This window comes from Bombina bombina, chromosome 1 (assembly GCF_027579735.1).
Source record: "Bombina bombina isolate aBomBom1 chromosome 1, aBomBom1.pri, whole genome shotgun sequence".
Lineage (NCBI taxonomy): Eukaryota > Metazoa > Chordata > Amphibia > Anura > Bombinatoridae > Bombina > Bombina bombina.
The window spans coordinates 590,331,217-590,350,799 of NC_069499.1; the positions used below are offsets into that span (position 1 = coordinate 590,331,217).

The following is a 19,583-nucleotide window of genomic DNA, read 5'->3' on the forward strand; positions in this document are numbered from 1 at the left end:
TCCTATTTAAATAAAAAAAAAAAATGATTCTTTTTTTAATCTGATTTTTATCCACTGATTTTTTTTTTTATTTATTTAAATCTGATTTTTATCCACCCTGAATTTTCTTTTTTTATTTATTTAAATCTGATTTTTATCCACCCTGAATTTTCTTTTTTTATTTATTTAAATCTGATTTTTATCCACCCTGAATTTTCTTTTTTTATTTATTTAAATCTGATTTTTATCCACCCTGAATTTTCTTTTTTTATTTATTTAAATCTGATTTTTATCCACCCTGAATTTTCTTTTTTATTTATTTAAATCTGATTTTTATTCACCCTGACTTTTTTTTTTTTTCTCATATCATTGTGACCACTTTCTAGGCAATTGGATACGCCATCCACATACAGTTTAGCAGAAACTTTTAATAAACTGTTCAACGGGAAGCCCCTCCTGTTCCCCCATTTTTATTTTAAGCTTCTGCCATAGTTTTTGTGGCCCCAGGAAAAAGTGGAGCTAAAATGTGGACATTGTTAGGAAATATATTTGTGGTTTTTGTAGCCCTTAAAGGGACATGCAACCTAAAATTTTTCTTTCATGATTCAGATAGAAGATAAAACTTTAAACAACTTTCCAATTTACTTCTATTTTCAAATTTTCTTTGTTTTCTTGTTATCCTTGATTTAAAAGCAGGAATGTAAGCTTAGGAGTATGCAAGTGTCTGCAGCACTAGATGGCAGCACTATTTCCTGTTGGGGTGCTTCAGGCATGTGCACGCTACCTACCTAGATATCTCTTCAACAAAGAATAACATGCGGATGAAGCACATTTTATAATATTAAAAAGTAAATTGGAAACTTTTTTTTTTTAAATGTATTCTCTATCTGAATAATAAAATAAAATGTTGGGTTTCATGTCCCTTTAAGGTGTATAGAATATTGATCTTTGGCCCCATGAATCTACATGACAATCTATTCTAACTAGTTTTGTGCTGCTGTTCTTTCATGCTGGCTGTTTCTCTTCCTTGCCTTCATCTGACCAGAGAGTGAAACTAGAAGAGGGGGTTGTGAAACTGGCTGGAGGAGGATGGATTTTCTGTTTTAGTTGGCTGGAAGTTTCTGTTTATCTCCAAGTGGAAAGTTGTTTCCTAGAATCCTTGTCTGTATCATGTTCTGACTCTCATAAATATGCGCAAAAACAATGCTTTCAACAGAGGTGTTTTTATTTAACTTTTTTTTATTTATTTATTGGTTTATTTATTTTGTAGAGGCTTTTAAGTCTAGCATTGCTCACAACTAAATTGCCTGCATGCTAAAATGTAAACCGCTTCAATGTGCATTCTGTAACTTGTTTTACCTACCATGTCCCTTTAATGTTATAGGGTAACTGGTTCTGTTAGTCTACCTGGGTAGCCATATCATAGTTTCAGGAGCTATAGCCCAATACATAAGGTGTGGTGTTTTTTTTTTGTGTTTTTTTTTTTTTTTTTTTTTTTTTAATGATGTTGGCTGCACTTATTACAGTTGTTGAAACCTCTTGGGCTCTTAAAACGTTTAATTCTGGTTTTGTATCATTTAGTAACATGTAAATATGGCCCCGTTGATCTTTGGGAATCAACAGAAACTTTTAAGAGCCAATGAAGGGAGGACCCAAAAAATATTATGTAAGATGGACATGAACAAATATAGAAAAAAAACGAATTCAAAGTATCATTCCCTCTCAATGTAGTGTGTATTTTTCTTCATAAACGGAAAGAGTCCACAGCTGCATTCGTTACTTTTGGGAATTCAAAACCTGGCCACCAGGAGGAGGCAAAGACACCTCAGCCAAAGGCTTAAATACCTCTACCAGTTCCCCCATCCCCCAGTCATTCTTTGCCTTTCGTCCAAGGAGGTTGGCAGAAAAGTGCCCAGAAGTTTTCGATAGTCTCTTATGGAGGGTAGTACTTTTTGGAATGGGACTGGAGTTTTAAGTAGTCCTGTCAGCCTCTCAGTGAGAGCATGGATGAAAGTTAGTCCGGAGATGCAGGGAGAGTCTTCCTGCGAAACCATCCCGAATCAGATTAACAACTCCTTAGGCAATCAGAGAGGCTGCAACTATGCGGGAATAACTTAAAGTGACAGTCTACACCAGAGTTTTTATTGTTTTAAAAGATAGATAATCCCTTTATTACCCATTCCCCAGTTTTGCATAACCAACACAGTTATAATATACTTTTAACCTCTGATTATCTTGTATGGAAGCCTCTGTAAACTGCCCCTTTATTTCAGTTCTTTTGACAGACTTGCAGTCTAGCCAATCAGTGCCTGCTCCCAGATAACTTCACGTGCACGAGCACAGTGTTATCTATATGAAATACGTGAACTAACAACCTCTAGTGGTAAAAAACTGTTAAAATGCATTCTGAAAAGAGGTGGCCTTCAAGGTCTAAGAAATTAGCATATGAACCTCCTAGGTTAAGCATTCAACTAAGAATACCAAGAGAACAAAGCAAAATTGGTGATAAAAGTAAATTGGAAAATTGTTTAAAATTACACGCCCTATCTGAATCATGAAAGTTTATTTTGGCCTAGACTGTCCCTTTAAGCACAGGGTCTCAGTGAGGCTCCTTTTGTATCTTGGAATTAAGGGTTAATATCTCCTGAAGGGGGTTATTGAACAGTTTTTTTTTATCATGTTTGTTACATGATTCTGCCTGCTAATGTATAGTGATACTTAGGCTCATGGCTATTTCCGAACATAACAGCCTTTTGCAAGTGATGCAGCCTTTTTGGTCAGTCTTGCTTTTTTATGGACTACACGGTACACCTTGTCACGTTCTGGCTCTCCATTTCTGCATTCCTGACCGTGTGGTGACAGAGAAATTCTGGTTCGCTGGTGTCTGGTTCATAGGAGGTGGTGAGTGCCCCAGCCATAGGGGGTGTAAGGTGCGGTTAAGTTTATATTAGTCCATTTTTTATCAATATCTCAGTTATGGAGGATTCTGATTTTTTTTGGAGACTAATGTCTCTGATTCTACTTCTTGCAAAGAGTATGAATTGGCCCGGGTGATAGATGCCCATCAGTTATGTTCCGAATGCCGTTTTAGAGTGCTCCGTTCCTTGGGATCGGGAAACCAGGGGCCCGCTGAACCATCCGCCTCTGGGGATTCTGTTTCCCGTAAGGCAAGTTCCCTACAACCAACTCTTACTATGCATGCAAGTAACCCAAATGTGGCTTATCCTTCTCTGGAGGGTGGCTTGTTTCCTCCAGAGGTTACGACATGGTTCCGCATGGCCATATCCTTGGCGCTGGAGCATTTACATCTCCCAGGAGTGTGTTTACGATATTGTCTGTGTTCAGTTAACCAGGGCTCGTTAGGCATGGGATCGTCTGGTCCAGTTCAGCCCTCTTGGGGAGCGACTGTCCCTGAGGCTTCAGGGGGTCAACCTTCGGGGCCAGGGTCATCTTTTGCCCCGGCGGAGGCAAGTTTTGCTTTTCATTATAGACTGGCGCGCCTTAGTGTTCTACTGAGGTGCGTTTTGGCGCTGCTGGAGGATCCCACTCTTAATGGGGTGGTGGATCCTCAGTCTTCCACTGCGAATGGCATGCATGATTAGACATAAGGGGATGAAGTAATCTTCTTATAGTCTGAATATCTTTCCAGTTCTGAGCTTGGAAGATTTGGATTCCTGTTGGGCTGGTCCTGCGGGTGTCTCCGTTCTTCCTGGGCGATGACCTACAGTTTGCCTTATCTTTTATTTTATATCCGGTTAGGATGAATTTTATTTGGTCTAAAGCTCATGTTAGGATTTTTCCTTTTGGGAATTTTTCTTCTCTGGAATCGATACTCGCGTTTTTTTGGTCGCACTGTTTACTTCTACGGAAGTTTGTTCATGGGGACGTGTTGGTCCTCTGTCTGTTTATCTCTCCCTCTTAGGGGGTGACTTGTGTGGCCTTGTCAGTGCTGGGGGCCCTTGGTTTCAGGCTGGTCCTTACTGGGTACAATCTCTTCTGTCTTTAAGGCCTATTCAGACACGTGGCGCCTACTCTGCCTGGCTGGTCCGGTTATGGCCCACTATTTGTTTTTCTTTTGCAAATTTCAGCTAGCATTCCGAGAGGACTTGGGGGTCCGTGGTTTGCCTAGGGGCATGGGGGATTGTGCCTCATTAACTTTTCAATCTAGTCGGCCGGGACTCCGCTGCAACATACTCTGTTGGTTCAGATTCTGTGGAATCAAGTTTGTTTCCCTCCCATAGTGGGTTGGAAGTTGAAGGATTTAGGTCCTTCATGCAGCCAGCTCCTGGCGGTCTTGCCTTTCAAGGTTCCTTGGGATTGTCCTCTTTAGGACTTGTTTCCTTCTAGAGGTCTCTTCCTCTGGGTAGAGACTGCCTGGACTCTGTCCGTTTTTTCTTAGCTGTTTTTTTGCCGTTTAAGTTAGGAAGTTGAGGGCATTGCGGCTCTTTTCTGCTTCCGGGAGCTTGTTTCCATATTAGGAACGATAGACGGTTGTCTCCTTCCCAAGCTTTGCTTAGGGGATTTTTCCACAAGGGTTCGTGATGTTCTGCATTCTTCTTTCTTGGGTGTGGTCCTCCAGAAGGATACTCTGAGAGGGTTATGGGCCTAGTCTCTTTTGCTCTCTCTTCGGGTGATCTCTGCCATTGTCATTATTCCCTTAGTCTTGGACTTTGTGTAGGGTCCTTGGTGCCTTTGGGCTCTAGAGTAGTTGTGTGACTACAGCCTAGCACCTTGTTGGTGGGGAGTTGGCCTTCTGTTAGGTATTCTCTTCCCTTTTGGGCTGGGAATTTATGAGCAAGTCCTGTACCCATTTCTCCGGGATAGTCCGGATCTCATCCCCAAGAGATCTGATTTTTCAGACGGGGTATCTGTGCTCCCTAGGGGCATCATTGTTTTTTTAAGACGACTTTGGGTCCAGGGTTCTTGGATTGGATCCTTATTGGATGTCTGTGGACTGGTTCGGGACAACCCAGTTTTTTAGTGGGGGCTATTTTGTCCTTGGACGGAGTGTGCCTCCTTTTTTATGAGGAGTTTTTTCTCTGTTATATTCTCAGTTGTGTCTGGATGATTCTTAATTTGGTCTTCAACTTGATTAGTCTAAGGCCTCTTACGTCTCTGTGGGCATGTGTGCTGTTCCTTATCAGTGCCCTTCCCTTTGGGGGGTAGTTTGACTTCTTCGGAAGTGGGGGTCTCTCTCTCTGGAGGGTTGTTGTCCTGCCCTGTGTGCAGGAGGAGCTGGACCTTGTTAGCGCTCGAGTTAGTGGCAGTCTCATAATCTGAGGGTTGTGAGTTTAGGCCTCTCTCAAGGCACTTGTTCCCAGAGCAAGTGTCTGTCTTTATGTAGCAGCTGCAGTCTGCTGCTCTGTGGCTTGTTCGACCAACAGTTTGGAGAGTAAATTCTCTGTGTAGATACTGTCAAAGTAAGTTGTGCCAGGTCTGCCTAAGGATCTATATTTGCACTTTTCTTTGTACCACGTCCTAGGGGGTTTCCTTGGAGGTGCATTATTTTTGGAGGAGCGTATGGGTTGGCACCTGAGCTCTGTTGGGGTGGGGGTTCCTCCCCATTCTTCCACTCCCTAGGGGACTTGTGGTTGGGGTCATTTTGGGTCCCCTGTCTATCAGACATGTTTGTCACATGGGCTGGTCCGGCGTTTGGAGCAGGATTTGTGATCTTTTGCTCTGCTACTTTTGTCCTCGAGTCGTTCGAGGTTTGGTGAGCCTTCCTTTGGGGGCTCTGTTTCCTTCCATGTGCTGGCAGTTAAGGCCTAGTGATTTACAAGCCCGGTTTCAGAGCTCATGGTTTAGAGTTTGAACCCAGTGGGCCTTTGTGCGCTTCTCTCTACCTTATCAAAAAATTAAGCAAATCTTTTAAGATCGTGTGGGAAGGATTGGCAGCATCCTTTGGTGGCTGGATGCCTAGAAAGCTGCAGGTTTGGGTAGCATCTAAACAAACGTTAGCGAGCGCTCAGACACGGCAGCCGTTCATGTCGTAGATTTCTGTAGTGGCCTTCACGTAGAATGTCCCTCCTCCAATGACATTGTGATGACGTAGTAGCGTAACAGACTCTCACAGCTGGTGCGAGGACAAGAGTGATCCACCTCCGCTCCAACGAAATCCAGCAAACACAGTAGTCAGCGCACCCAGCAAAAGAAGAGACTGTAGGCACACGGAACTTGCTTCAGTGAGTTTAATGTAATGCATATCATATTACATTACAGGGCATGAAGTGTGTAATGGCTGGCAACACCAGTCATAAGTTAACAGGTCAGACGCATTTCCTAATGTGTATAACACCTACTCCTCAGTGACCGTACTGAGCACCCACTGTAGAGAGCCTTATATTCATGCAGGAAATCCTCCCATTTAATTACCGGTCCAATAAAGAAGGACCTTGTCATGGCCAATAAAGTGGGTGTGTAGTAGGGGAAAGTGTTTAAAGCCAATTACTTTGCAAAACTACAGGTTCTGAAATATTAAAATATTGTTCAAAATGAAATAATAACATAACAAATATACTGAAAAAATACTAAATCACAAAAAGAACCCTGAATTTTGAATTGTTAAAGTAAAAGAAAATAATATAAACAAATGACTAATCTATCTATATGTGTAGAAAAACAGAATGCCAACGAAATTTAAAGTGACAGCAGGGTCCTAAAACCACAATGTTGCAAACAAATCAAAGTGACAATTTGATATTGTATTAAAGTTTGACATCCCACTCTGAGTTTAAACCAATAGGCAAGCGGGTATCCAAATGAAAAATCCAAAACACCTCTCTTTTTTGCTGAGAATTATTCCTCTGTTACCTCCTCTCGGGTGTCTAGGAATCATTTGGATAGCCTGGAATGTCAACAATGAACTGTAAGAGTTATGATATCTTTTGAAGTGCAGGGATACTGGAGTAGTAGACTCCGGGTCCTCTATGGAACGCAAATGTTCCAGAAAACGGTCCTTCAAGGCACGGGTCGTTTGACCTACATATTGCCTCAGACATCCCTTGCACGTCAAAAGATAAATAACATAGCAAGAATTACAAGTCATGTGTTCTCGAATCTGTAAAAATGTATTAGTAGCAGTGGACACAAAACTAGTTCCAAAAGAAGCATAGGAACAAGACTTGCATCTCCTGCTGCCACATTTGAAAAATCCTGGTTTAATAGAAAGCCAGTTTTTTCTCTGTGGGGTCTTGGCATCATAGATGGGGATAGTAAATTCCCCAATGTTTGTGCCTTGTGTGATACAAAACATGTACCTTCTTTTAATATACTCTTGAGACTCTCATCAGTATTTAAAATGGGAAGTGCCTTACGTACAATATCACATATTTTGCCATACTCAACACTATATGCAGTAATGAATTTGGGTTTATTTAATCTACTGTCTTTTAGAGGTATCAGGCTGAAAGATCTTTTCTTTCCACCTGGTCAACTTCTTTCTTGACCTGTTCAAGAGCTTTCTCAGAATAACCTCTCTCAATTAATCTAACAGTTAGGTCATGTGAATGTTTCAAATAGCTCTTGGAATTGCTACAATTATGTTTGACCCTTACATATTGGCTTTTGGGAATGGAATTGATAGTGTGTTTCGGATGGCATGACCGGGCATCTAGAATGGTATTCCCTGCACTGGGTTTTCGAAACAATTCAGTGTCAATGCTTGAAGTTTCCAAATTGGAACATAATTCGATATCTAAAAAAGAAATCGAAGATTTATTAACCTCCATAGTAAATTGGAGATTCAAAGAATTGTCTTGAAGATAAAGCAGAAACTGTTCAAGAAGAAGTTCTGGACCCTTCCAAATGAGTAGAACGTCGTCAATATAGCGACCGTAGTAATGAATGTATTGAGTGAAGGGGTTTCCGTCTCAATAGACGTGGGACAGCTCCCACCAACCCATATACAGGTTGACATAGGAGGGGGCAAACTTAGCCCCCATCGCCATCCCACGTCTCTGGGTAGCATCTATCCTCAACTGCTTCCACTTGCTTTGCGAGTATCTAATTTCTGGTGTCATCTTGGATTACAGCAGCGTGCAATGTTTTTGACTCTTCAGATGTTGCTGTCAGGTGTTTACCTTTCTGAGCTTGTTGCGCGAGGTTTATAGTTTCGGAATATTTAGATATTCTGAGCTGTCTTGTGGTTTCTGGGGTCCTTCATCTTCAGTTACCTTCTAGGGTGCGGATGCACTTTAAGAGAGGATTCTCTTCTCTGTTTGTCTCTGGGTCTTGATCCCAGGGATTCTGTGCAAACTGTTCGCCTTGTCCTTGGGGCTTGTTTGGGCCCTGTTTACGGTCTTAATTTGTACCCTAATTATGGTTCTCTGGAATCCTTTATCGGATGTCTGCTCCGTGTCCGTTCCACTTTTTGGGGAATACGGGTTATTGATCCCTTTCTTTAGTAAGGGGTCTGTTAGTCGGTCTCCTAATATCAGTTGACAGTGTCTGTAGGAGGCTTGTTGGCTCAGTCAAGGCTAGTTCCTGCGGTCTCTAGCAAGGCTTCTGGACTATGTGTGGGTCAGTGTCCTTGGGCCTTTTTCCTTTTTCAAAGTTTTTTTTTCTCTGCTTTGGGCGAAGCTGGGTTTTGTGGTGATGGGGTTTTTAGGCCTGCTGCCCTCAGAATGAGCCGCATTTTCTACCTTCCCGTTTTAGCATTCAGTATCTTCTGTAGCTTGGGTATTGTTTCCCAAAAGTAATGAATGCAGCTGTGGACTCTTTCCGTTTATGAAGAAAAACTTAAATTCTGCTTACCTGATGATTTTCTTTTATTCAGACAGAAAGAGTCAACTGTTCTCCGCCTGTAATTTTTCTTGGGGGGCGTCTGTTATTTTTGTTCTTCAGGCACCTTTTCACCCTATGTTTCTTATACTGTTCCTTGTCCCTTGGCAGGATGACTGGGAGATGGGGGAAGTGGGAGAGGTATTTAAGCCTTTGGCTGGGGTGTGTCTGCCTCCTCCTGGTGGCCAGGTTCTGAATTCCCAAAAGTAATGAATGCAGCTGTGGACTCTTTCCGTCTAAAAACTTAAATTATGCTTACCTGATTTTCTTTTCTTCAAATATATTGAACAATAATTTCACTAATTCTTGCAGTCTTTAGGACTTACAGATTTTTGGCGCATGTCCATTTTTAATTCTGCAGTTCGGTTGGCTCTGGTTTACACTTTTTTTTTTTTTTTTTTTGTTGGTTCTCTATTCTTTTAGGCCTTGCTGAAGATGGACTGCCAAGGTTTGCTGGTTCGTCTTATTCAGGACTTTGTTCTGCTTACAACAGCAGTAGAGGTTGCTCAACGCTGGAGGGAATTGGCTGAGAAACTGGCTAAAGTGTCCAAACACCAAATGGATGGCTATGAAGCCCCTCACCGGGACCGAAACGGGATGCTGGACAATGAGGCAAGTATAAATGGATGGACATAAAATATTAACACTCTGTTTCTGAGCAGTTTTGATGTAGTAGGTAGTACACATTCACACTATAATATCAACATACAACAGATAAACATATACAAACAAAGTTCAAAGACATGTAGAAACGTGCACACCGATCTACACCCACAATACATACACACACACACACACAATACATAAATGCACACGATACAGAGATAGACGTACAGCCATACACAGTAAACACATACCCATACAAAAGCATGCAATAGACCTGTTAAGAAGTAACACACACACTTCACAAATACAAACACCATATTGGAGCCGTAGATAATTGGCTGGACTTTTTAGGAATAAATATGATCAAGCATGTTAATGCCTTTATTTATGGGGTTTAACCCCTTCAGGACCAAGAATTAGAGAGAAAACCTGGCCCAAATTACCAGAGAACATTTTTGCTATCACTCCATTTAAACAGAAATAGAGCCTTGGCTTTTTTGATTTACCTATAAAAACACAACCCAATGTGTTGATCTAGGCCACTGGTTTTCAAACCTGTCCTCAGGCCATATTTTGTAGATATCTGAATTAGAGCACAGGTGAAACAATCAGCTGCTTAGTAAACATGGTTATTTCACCTGCCCTTATCCAAGGTAATCCAGAAAACCTGGACTGTTGGGGAGGCCTGAGGACATGTTTGAAAACCAGTGATCTAGGCCCATTTTGGTATGTTTTGTGCCACCATTTTGCCATCAAATTTAATCATATAAAATGTTTTACTTTTTCACTGAAATTAGTTACATACCACTTGTACAGTCATAAAACAAATGGTTGTAAAAGCTTCTCAGAGATCCCCCTTTGTTCAGAAATAGCAGACGCGTAAGGCTTTGTTATTGCTTTTTGGTAATTAGAAGGCTGCGCACTACACTTCTGAAATTCCCGGCAGTAAAGGGGTTAATACTAGCAGACTGTCTGCCAGTATTCCATTTTTTTTAGGGCTTTTAATAAAAAAATAAAAAAATCTGCAGTGTAGGATTCCTCCCAAATGGCTATTGTGTATAGGTTCCCTTTACCTTCTTTTTTTGTAGCATAGGAAACCCCCCACTTCCTTCCCCTCCAGTGATTGGCCACTACACCATCCAGGGCTCCACCACAGCAGATACAGTGACACTTCCGGTATCACTATCTGTATTGGCAGTCTGGCTTCTTATGGTAAAGGGACCACAATTCCTTTGTGTTTTGCTGCATTCTCGGTTGTCTCGGCTCTCAGCCTGGAACTCAGCATGCGCTACAGGTACTACGTCAACAGGGTTTTCTGGGCATAGTACTGTGCGATGTTGTAACTATGTCAACATGGTGCCTATGATCCAAATACAGCATACAAATTTTACATTTTTTACCTGTTTACTTTTATTATCATACTTGCTTCATTTTATTGTTATCCCATGAATGAACAGCAATGCACTACTGGGAGTCAGCCAACAATCAGCAGCTAGGTATGATTTTTTTTTTTTTAACAAAGGGTACCAAGAGAACAAAGCAAATGATATAAAATAAGTAAATTGGACAGATGTTTAAAATCACATTCTCTACCTAAACTATTAAAGTTTAATTTTGGCTTTAATTTCCCTTTAACCCCTTAAAGACCAACGACGTACAGGTTACGTCCTACAAAAAAGGTTAACGACCAAGGATTACCCTGTAACGTCAGGGTTTCCAAACGGTGGAAGCAATCCTGATCGCTTCCAGCCACTTTCATGTTATTGCAGTGATGCCTCAATATTGAGGCATCCTGCAATAACATTTGTTAGCCATCCAGTGCAGAGAGAGCCACTCTGATCATTGATGGGTGGGAGCCGAGGTGGGTTGGCGGCCATAGATGGAAATAGTCAGAGGGGGGTGGGATTGTGTGTGGGGCCACCGGGGGTGCACGGGGGCGGGTGGGAAGACTACACTATGGCACTATTAACTTATTAGATTTTTAGCCAAGGGATCTGGGAGAGGGTGGGGGGTTGGATATTGAGGGGGGGCAGCAACACTACAGAAAATATTTAATCCATCTAAAGGGGAGGAGAGTCCACTGCTTCATCACTTGTGGGAATTCAGAACCTGGCCACCAGGAGGAGGCAAAGACACCCCAGCCAAAGACTTAATTACCTCCCCCCACTTACCTCATCCCCAAGTCATTCTTTGCCTTTCGTCACAGGAGGTTGGCAGAGTGTCGGAAGATTCAGAGTAGTCTCTTATGGAGGGTAGTACTCTTTGCAATGGGACTGGAGTTTTAAGTAGTCCTGTCAGCCTCTCAGTGAGAGCATGGGTGAATGTTAGTCTGGAGATGCAGCGGAAGTTCTCTTGCGAAACCATCCTGACTCATATTAACGGCTCCTTAAGCAATCGGTGTTGGCGAGTTTCGCTGCCTGCTTTTATTCTCTCAAGTCCATGTCAGAGCAATGCTACTAACCTTTAACACTTGAAGGGCCATGTTCCTGTTCCACAGCGTTGATTCTGGTAAGATTGTTTAATTTTATATATATGTGATAACGCAGTGTGACTCCTTTATCTGTATAGAATCTAGGGTAATACCCTCAGAAGGGGGTTATGGAACAGGGGGGATTTTAATATACATAAGGTTTGTACTACATAAGGTAGTAAATTACTGGTAGTAATTTACTACTTTTTAATTTCTTATTTAATAAATGTTAAGTTTTATTTTTCCTCTGTGTATTACCTCACTGTAAATACACTAATTATCTGACACGCTAAAAAGAGTGCTCTGGGTTATCCACTTCTCTTGTCCTTATTTAATCCATCCTACAGTCTGGTGGAGGATCATTCGAGAGCTCTCCTCCTTTGATCCCATGGGTGGAAGATAAACGAAGGGAAGAGTTAATTGGTCCCCAGTAACCGGGTGGAGTTCCTGGGTACAATAATAGATTCTTCTGCGAAGAAGATATTTCTGACTGACCAGAGACGTTGCAAACTGGCGTCCAACTGTCTAGCCCTGCAGACATCTTCCAGGACATCTGTTGCCAGATGTATGGAGGTAATCGGGCTCATGGTATCCAGCATAGATGTCATTCCATTAGCCAGGTTTCATCTCAGAACTCTGCAGCTGTGCATGTTGAGACAATGGAACAGCGATCATTCAGACTTGTCCCAACAGATATCTCTGGTCTGACCGGTGAGAGACTCCCTGTCTTGGTGGACCTGACTGGGCCAGTTGTCCCAGGGAACTTCTTTCCTGAGACCATCCTGGCAGATTGTAACCACAGATGCGAGTCTATTAGGATGGGGAGCCGTTTGGGGTACTAGAAAAGCACAAGGCAGATGGACTTGAGAGGAATCGAGCCTACCTATAAACATTCTGGAACTTCGATCGATTAATCAATGATCTGAAGGCTTGGCCCCCTCTGGGGTCGTCCCAATTCATCAGATTCCAATCGGACAATATCACCTCAATGGCTTACATAAACCACCAGGGGGGGGACAAGAAGCTCCCTAGCACTGAAGGAAGTATCTCAGATTCTGGAATGGGCAGAGACTCACAATTGTTCTCTCAGAGATCCACATTCCGGGTGTGGACAACTGGGAAGCGGATTTTCTGAGCAGACAGACGTTTCATCCAGGGGAATGGTCTCTCCACCCTGAGATGTTTGCGGAGATCTGCAGCAGATGGGGGACACCGGAAATGGATCTCATGGCGTCAAGACTCATTTGCAAGCTACCCAGATACAGGTCGCGATCCAGGGATCTCCAGGCAGAACTGATAGATGCCTTGGCGGTACCCTGGGACTTCAACCTAATCTACATATTTCCACCGTTGCCTTTTCTACCTCGAGTAGTGGCCCGCATCAAGCAGGAGCAAGCTTCGGCTATTCTGATTGCTCCGTGGAGGACGTGGTTTGCGGATCTAGTGGTGATGTCGTCTTATCTGCCGTGTAAGTTACCTTGTAGCAAGGATCTGCTAGTTCAAGGTCCTTTTCTACATCAAAATCTCGATTCTGAGGCTGACTACGTGGAGATTTAACGCCTAGTCTTAGCCAAGAGAGGTTTTTTGGAGAGAGTGGTCGACACACTCATCCAGGCCAGAAAGCCGGTTACTAGACGCATCTACCACAAGGTGTGGCGGACCTACTTGTCCTGGTGTGAGGAACGTGGATATCCTTGGCATAGGGTCAAGGTATCAAGGATTTTGGCTTTTCTCCAGGATGGTCTGGATAAGGATCTTGCCGCCAGTTCCCTAAGGGGACAGATCTTGGCTTTATCGGTACTGTTGCACAAGAAGGTTGTGGAGATTCCTGATATTCAGTTCATTGTTCACGCTCTGGTTAGGATTAGACCGGTTTTCAGGAATCCGGCTCCTCTCAGGAGCTTAAACTTGGTGCTTTAGGTCTCTGCAACTTCTCTATCTTTTTGGTTGGGGAGTATAATCCATCTGGCTTATGAGACAGCGGGACACAAGCCTCCTCAGAGGATTACGGATCACTCAACTAGAGCTGTGGCCTCTTCTTGGGCCTTTAAGAATTAGGCTTCTATGGAGCAGATTTGTAAGGCGGCAACTTGGTCATCCTTACATACTTTTGCAAAAATTTTACATTTTTTCTTCGGCAGAAGCAGCTTTTGGGAGAAAGGTTCTGCAGGCTGTGGTGCCCTCAGTATATAGGGTCCGCCTCCTTTACTCTCCCGTTTTCTTCATTCAGTGTCCTTTAGAGCTTGGGTATTTGTTCCCACAAGTGATGAATGAAGCAGTGGACTCTCCTCCCCACGATGGAAATGAAATTATCAGGTAAGCATAATTTATGTTATTATAAAAATACCATATTTTATGGCGTACTGGCAGACAATGCCAGTACCCAAGATGGCGCACAATAAGGTAGAGGGGGAGGGTTAGAGAGCTGTTTAGGGGGGGGGGGGAATCGGGGAGGTTGGGGGCTAAGGGTGATCCTACACCGCAAAATATTTTTTAAGAAAAACTTTTATTTTAGTATTGGCAGACTTTCTGCCAGTACTTAAAGGGACACTCAGGTTAAATTAAATGTTCATGATTCAGATACAGCATGTAATTTTAAACAACTTTCCAATTTACTTCCATTAAAAAAAAATGTGCAGTATTTTTTATATTTACACTTTTTGAGTCACCAGATCCTACTGAGCATGTGCAAGAATTCAGACTATACGTATATGCATTTGTGATTGGCTGATTGCTATCACATGGTACAAGGGGAGTGGAAATATACATAACTTTGAAATTTGTTATAAAAAAATCTATTACTTATTTGAAGTTCAGACTAAGTGCTATTGCATTGTCTTGTTATCTTGCATTTGTTGATTATGCAAATCGAATGTGTTGACTGGTCCTTTAAGATGGCGGGGACAATTATGGGGGAGGGGAGGGATCAGGGGGTGGGATGTGTCAGGTGGGAGGCTGATCTCTACATTTAAAGCTAAAATTTACCCTGCAAGCCCCTAAAAGCTACCTAGTTAACCCCTTCACTGCTGGGCATAATACACATGTGGTGCGCAGCGGCATTTAGCGGCCTTCTAATTACTAAAAAGCAACGGCAAATCCATGTCTGCTATTTCTGAACTAAGGGGATCCCAGAGGAGCATTTATAACCATTTGTGCCATAATTGCACAAGCTGTTTGTAAATAATTTGTGAGAAACCTAAAGTTTGTGAAAAAGTGAACGATTTTTTTTATTTAATCGCATTTGGCAGTGAAATGGTGGCATGAAATATACCAAAATGGGCCTAGATCAATACTTTGGGTTGTCTACTAAAAAAAAATATATATACATGTCAAGGGATTTTCAGGGATTCCTGTCAGATATCAGTGTTTCAATGTAACTATCGCTAATTTTGAAAAAAAAAAATGGTTTGGAAATAGCAAAGTGCTACTTATTGCCCTATAACTTGCAAAGTAAACATCTGGTATTTCTAAACTCAGGACAACATTTTGAAACTATTGAGCATGGTTGTTTTTTTGTTTTTATTTTCGTGGTTGTAGATGTGTAACAGATTTTGGGGGTCACATTTAGAAAAAGTGTGTGTGTTACATTTTTTTAATAATAAATTATGATATAATGAAAATAATGGTATCTTTTAGAAAGTCAATTTAATGGCGAGAAAAACGGTATATAATGTGTGAGTACAGTAAATGAGTAAGAGGAAAATTACTGCTAAACACAAAAACCGCAGAAATGTAAAAATAGCCCTGGTCCCAAACGGTCAGAAAATGGAAAAGTGCTGTAGTCCATAAGGGGTTAATTGCCTCTGATGGTGGCTTAAATAGTTTGAGTCACTTAAAGGGACACTGAACCCAAATGTTTTCTTTCGTGATTCAGATAGAGCATGCAATTTTAAACAACTTTCTAGTTTACTCCTATTAATTTTTCTTCGTTCTCTTGCTATCTTTATTTGAAAACGAAGGCATCTAAGCTTTTTTTTATTAGTTGAGGACTCTGGACAGCACTTTTTTATTGGTGGATGAATTTATCCACCAAACAGCAAGAACAACCCAGGTTGTTCACCAAAAATGGGCCGGCATCTAAACTTACATTCTTGCATTTCAAATAAAGATACCAAAATGAAGAAAATTTGATAATAGGAGTAAATTAAAAAGTTGCTTAAAATTTCATGCTCTATCTGAATCACGAAAGAAAAAAATTGGGTTCAGTGTCCCTTTAAATGTATAGCAGTTGTTATACATAGTCTGATGCTTCCAGCATACTATATCTGGATGGAGGATTGTCTGTTGAATTCTATGTTCTGTTCTTTAATGGGTATTTATTTTTTTATTTTTATTATGCCCATTATTCAAGCTTAGCTTTTATTTTTTGTGATTAGTTTAGAAATTTGTGTGTGTGTGTGTGTGTGGGGGGGGGGGGTTAAGACACACACACACACACACACACACATATATACATATATACATACATACACACATACATACATACATACACATATACACACACACACACACACACACACCCTGTTAAAATGTGCATAGTAAACAACTTAAGTTTATACCCACTTTTCCTGCACTATAAGTCTGACATTTGTAGGATTTTCTCTTCTGAGAACTAGACAAGCATATTGCAGGCTTTAACAAGCCAAATCCTATTGCATTTCTGTCCCTAATTGGCCTCACCTGAGAAGGTAATGAACTGCAAAACAAAATCACAGTGGCTATCTGTCTACTGCGGTGGGTGTAGCTTCAGTTTTAAATACAAGGTTGATGCTGTTTACAAAATCTTCAACCACCAAGAAAGTGATTTAAAAATTTAAAAAAATCTAATGTGCACAATGCACATGACTTTTGTGGAGCAGTGTATATACAAAACTGGAAGAGGCATCAAAAAACTTGATTGTATATACTTTCATTATTTATTATAGCCCTTTTAATGCAATTTAACATTTTTTCCAGTTGTGATTATTGAAAGTGCACACTGTAGATCTTGCGTATATCGAACACGGACATGTCTGCTGAAGAGAGTTAGACAGAGACTATCAGATAAAGAATTGCATAACTAATTGTATTAACAAAATGTGTGTAAAAAGCCTTTTCTTTAGTAGTAAGTCTAGATTCTCTCCTCCAGATAGACTGGTGATGGCCAATGAAAAACCACTGCAGGAAACTGTTGATTGGTTCTGAAAACATTCACCTTCTGCTGTTATGTTGATCTGTTGTAAATACAAGATGGATGATGCAGTTTACCATCAGCAATAGTTTTGTGTGCGCTTGTTTTCCAGTAATTTTATTAACTTATTGGCTGGGTTAATTTTTAATTCTGCATGGTCAAACTGATGCAGGGTATAACTATTGTGAAAAATCTAAATTTCAGGATATCTCTTACCTCCTTATACTGTATGTCTAGAAAATCTGGGAGTTTGTCCCTTTTTTTTTTTAATTGCTGAATTAATGAGACTATAATATTGCAAAAATAAGTGGTGTTTTTTTGTTTTTGCTTTCAGGCCATGTGGAAGCCAGCATATGACTTCCTCCTAACGTGGAGCTCTCAAATTGGGGATAGCTATCGAGATGTGATCCAAGAGCTTCACACAGGCCTTGACAGAATGCGCAATCCAATCACCAAGCGGTGGAAACATCTGACTGGAACACTTATCCTGGTGAATTCCCTGGAGACCCTGAGAGCAGCTGCTTTTTGTACACAAGAGCCAGAAGACTGTGCCATCTGAGCACCAGGCACGTGACTAGTAAACTCAACAGGGATTATGTTACAGCAGCACGTGGATTTGGCCTGTCCCGGCTCCTCTAGCTGCCCCACTAAATCTCACCATGACAAAGATGTGTTTATTTTTCTCTGCAGCAATAAAATAGCACATACATGGTAGTAAGGTCCATCAATGTCCTGAATGGCCAAGTTTTTTTGTTTGTTTTTAACTCTACCTGGCAGTTTGTGGTTTAAAACCTTTGCACTAACCTGCCCTAGACTTTAGACTCCAGCTTACTTATTGAGACACCAGTGTTTTTAATAGTGTTTAATTATTGTGACTGAGCCAAAATCCCAGGATTGTGGAGTGAAGAGGGACATTTACTTCTCCTTGGACATTTGTCTGTGTTTATTACTTTTCCTACTTTTTTATTTTTGATTCCTGTACTTGCGTGTACGATCTGAGGGGAAAAGCACAGAATTTATGGCTCGTGCATTTTTTTTTTAATGTATTTCTTCTGTGCATTTCACTTTTAAATTATCACTTCATGCCTTGTAAATATGTATTTATGTAAATCTGAGAAGCTTGTCCAGTGATGCTACATGTCAAGTCTTGGAATTATTTTTCATAGTAATCATGTTGCCAATTACAACAGTAAAGCTGAACAAGAGATGGGTTATTATCTTACGTGTGCTTAAAGCATTGGACTATAACCCAACTCCTGGAAAGCATTCTGCCCAGGGAATTCTTTGATATCTAATATGCCTGGAAAGTAATCATGGAATCGAAAGGTCCTTTTGGGTCTTTTGATATCAAAATAATTTCCTTCATAATGCAGCCCCTGTATATTACTGTGTCCTAGTACACTCCATCACCTCCAGATGTTATCTCCCATATGGCTGTTCTCCAATTCTTGTAATTTGTTGTATTGCTTGTGCCTTATACTGATTGTATTCATGTAATCCCTGATCCCCAGTTGTCAGACATCATCACATAGACTACTGTGACAATAAGGGACACATGGAATTTAGGTGGGAGCTTTTTCTTGTTTTAGATCATGTTTTTATTACTGACTTTCTAACTACCTCTTATTGTTTCACCGTAACAATCTAATAAAATCTTAGGTCAAAGAGTTTTGGACTGTGAATGAAGCAGACGGGTCACAGATGTGTTAGCTCTATAGTCAGTGACCATGCACATTGTCTTAACTTCCCAAATAATGTGTAATAGGGTTGAAAAAACTTTTCTGACGACAGTTCCTGCTTCAGTCTTACTTTACATTGTTCTCCCGTGTTTTGATTAGGTCAAGCAGAGCTACTGAGCATTTTGTGTTTTCACTTTATTTGAAATCCATCACTTATTTTCTATAGATCTGTTAAAGGGACAGTCAAATCAAAATTAAACTTTCATGATTATGTTAAAGCATGCCATTTTACACTACTATAAATTCACTTCCTTTATCTAAATGTGCACAATCCTTTATATAGGGTTATATTATCTATAGATATTTTTGTTTATCGTTTTATTTCAGTAGTTAAAGGGATATTAAATACTTTGAGATGGTAATATAAAATAACGCTTATATATAAAAACTCTGCAATATACATGTATTATTTATTTTGTCTCCTTTTCTTGTAATTCAATGCTGAAATCATGAGCTTTTCAGTTACTTTTAGAAATGGAAGTGCAGAATAGTTATATTTACACACAGCCATTGGCTGCATGCTCTATTGACCTATTTATAACTGACCCTAATTGGCCAAAGCAGAGAACGTAACCTAAGTTACAACATGGCAACTCTCATTGTTTTATAGACCCTAAACCTTTACGCTCATTTTGTCAATATTTAAACAGCTAATGAAACTTTAAAATATACATTTGCATGTTCTTCTCAGACTAATCTTTTCTTTGGATGCATTTTATCTAGCCTTTTTTTTTTTTTTTTAGTGTTTAATGTCCCTTTAAGCGTCCATGTGTGTGTTTTAGATTTGTTTGTAACTGACATTTGACAGAAAAAATCTACTACTCATCTCAAATTCAAACTA

General features: G+C 40.7%; 1 protein-coding gene across 4 annotated transcripts in view; it reads left to right on the top strand.

The window, feature by feature from the left end:
- SH3BP4 (SH3 domain binding protein 4) overlaps window positions 1-18,670 on the top strand; it is a 75,231-nt gene extending 56,561 nt beyond the window's left edge. For all 4 annotated transcript variants that reach the window (XM_053698871.1, XM_053698874.1, XM_053698870.1 and 1 more), the window contains 2 exons: window positions 9,181-9,369; window positions 17,338-18,670. In XM_053698871.1, the coding sequence (XP_053554846.1) occupies window positions 9,181-9,369; window positions 17,338-17,562 (414 nt within the window). In that variant the 3' untranslated portion in view covers window positions 17,563-18,670. The remainder of the gene's footprint in view (window positions 1-9,180; window positions 9,370-17,337) is intronic.
- The last annotated feature ends 913 nt before the right edge of the window (window positions 18,671-19,583 follow it).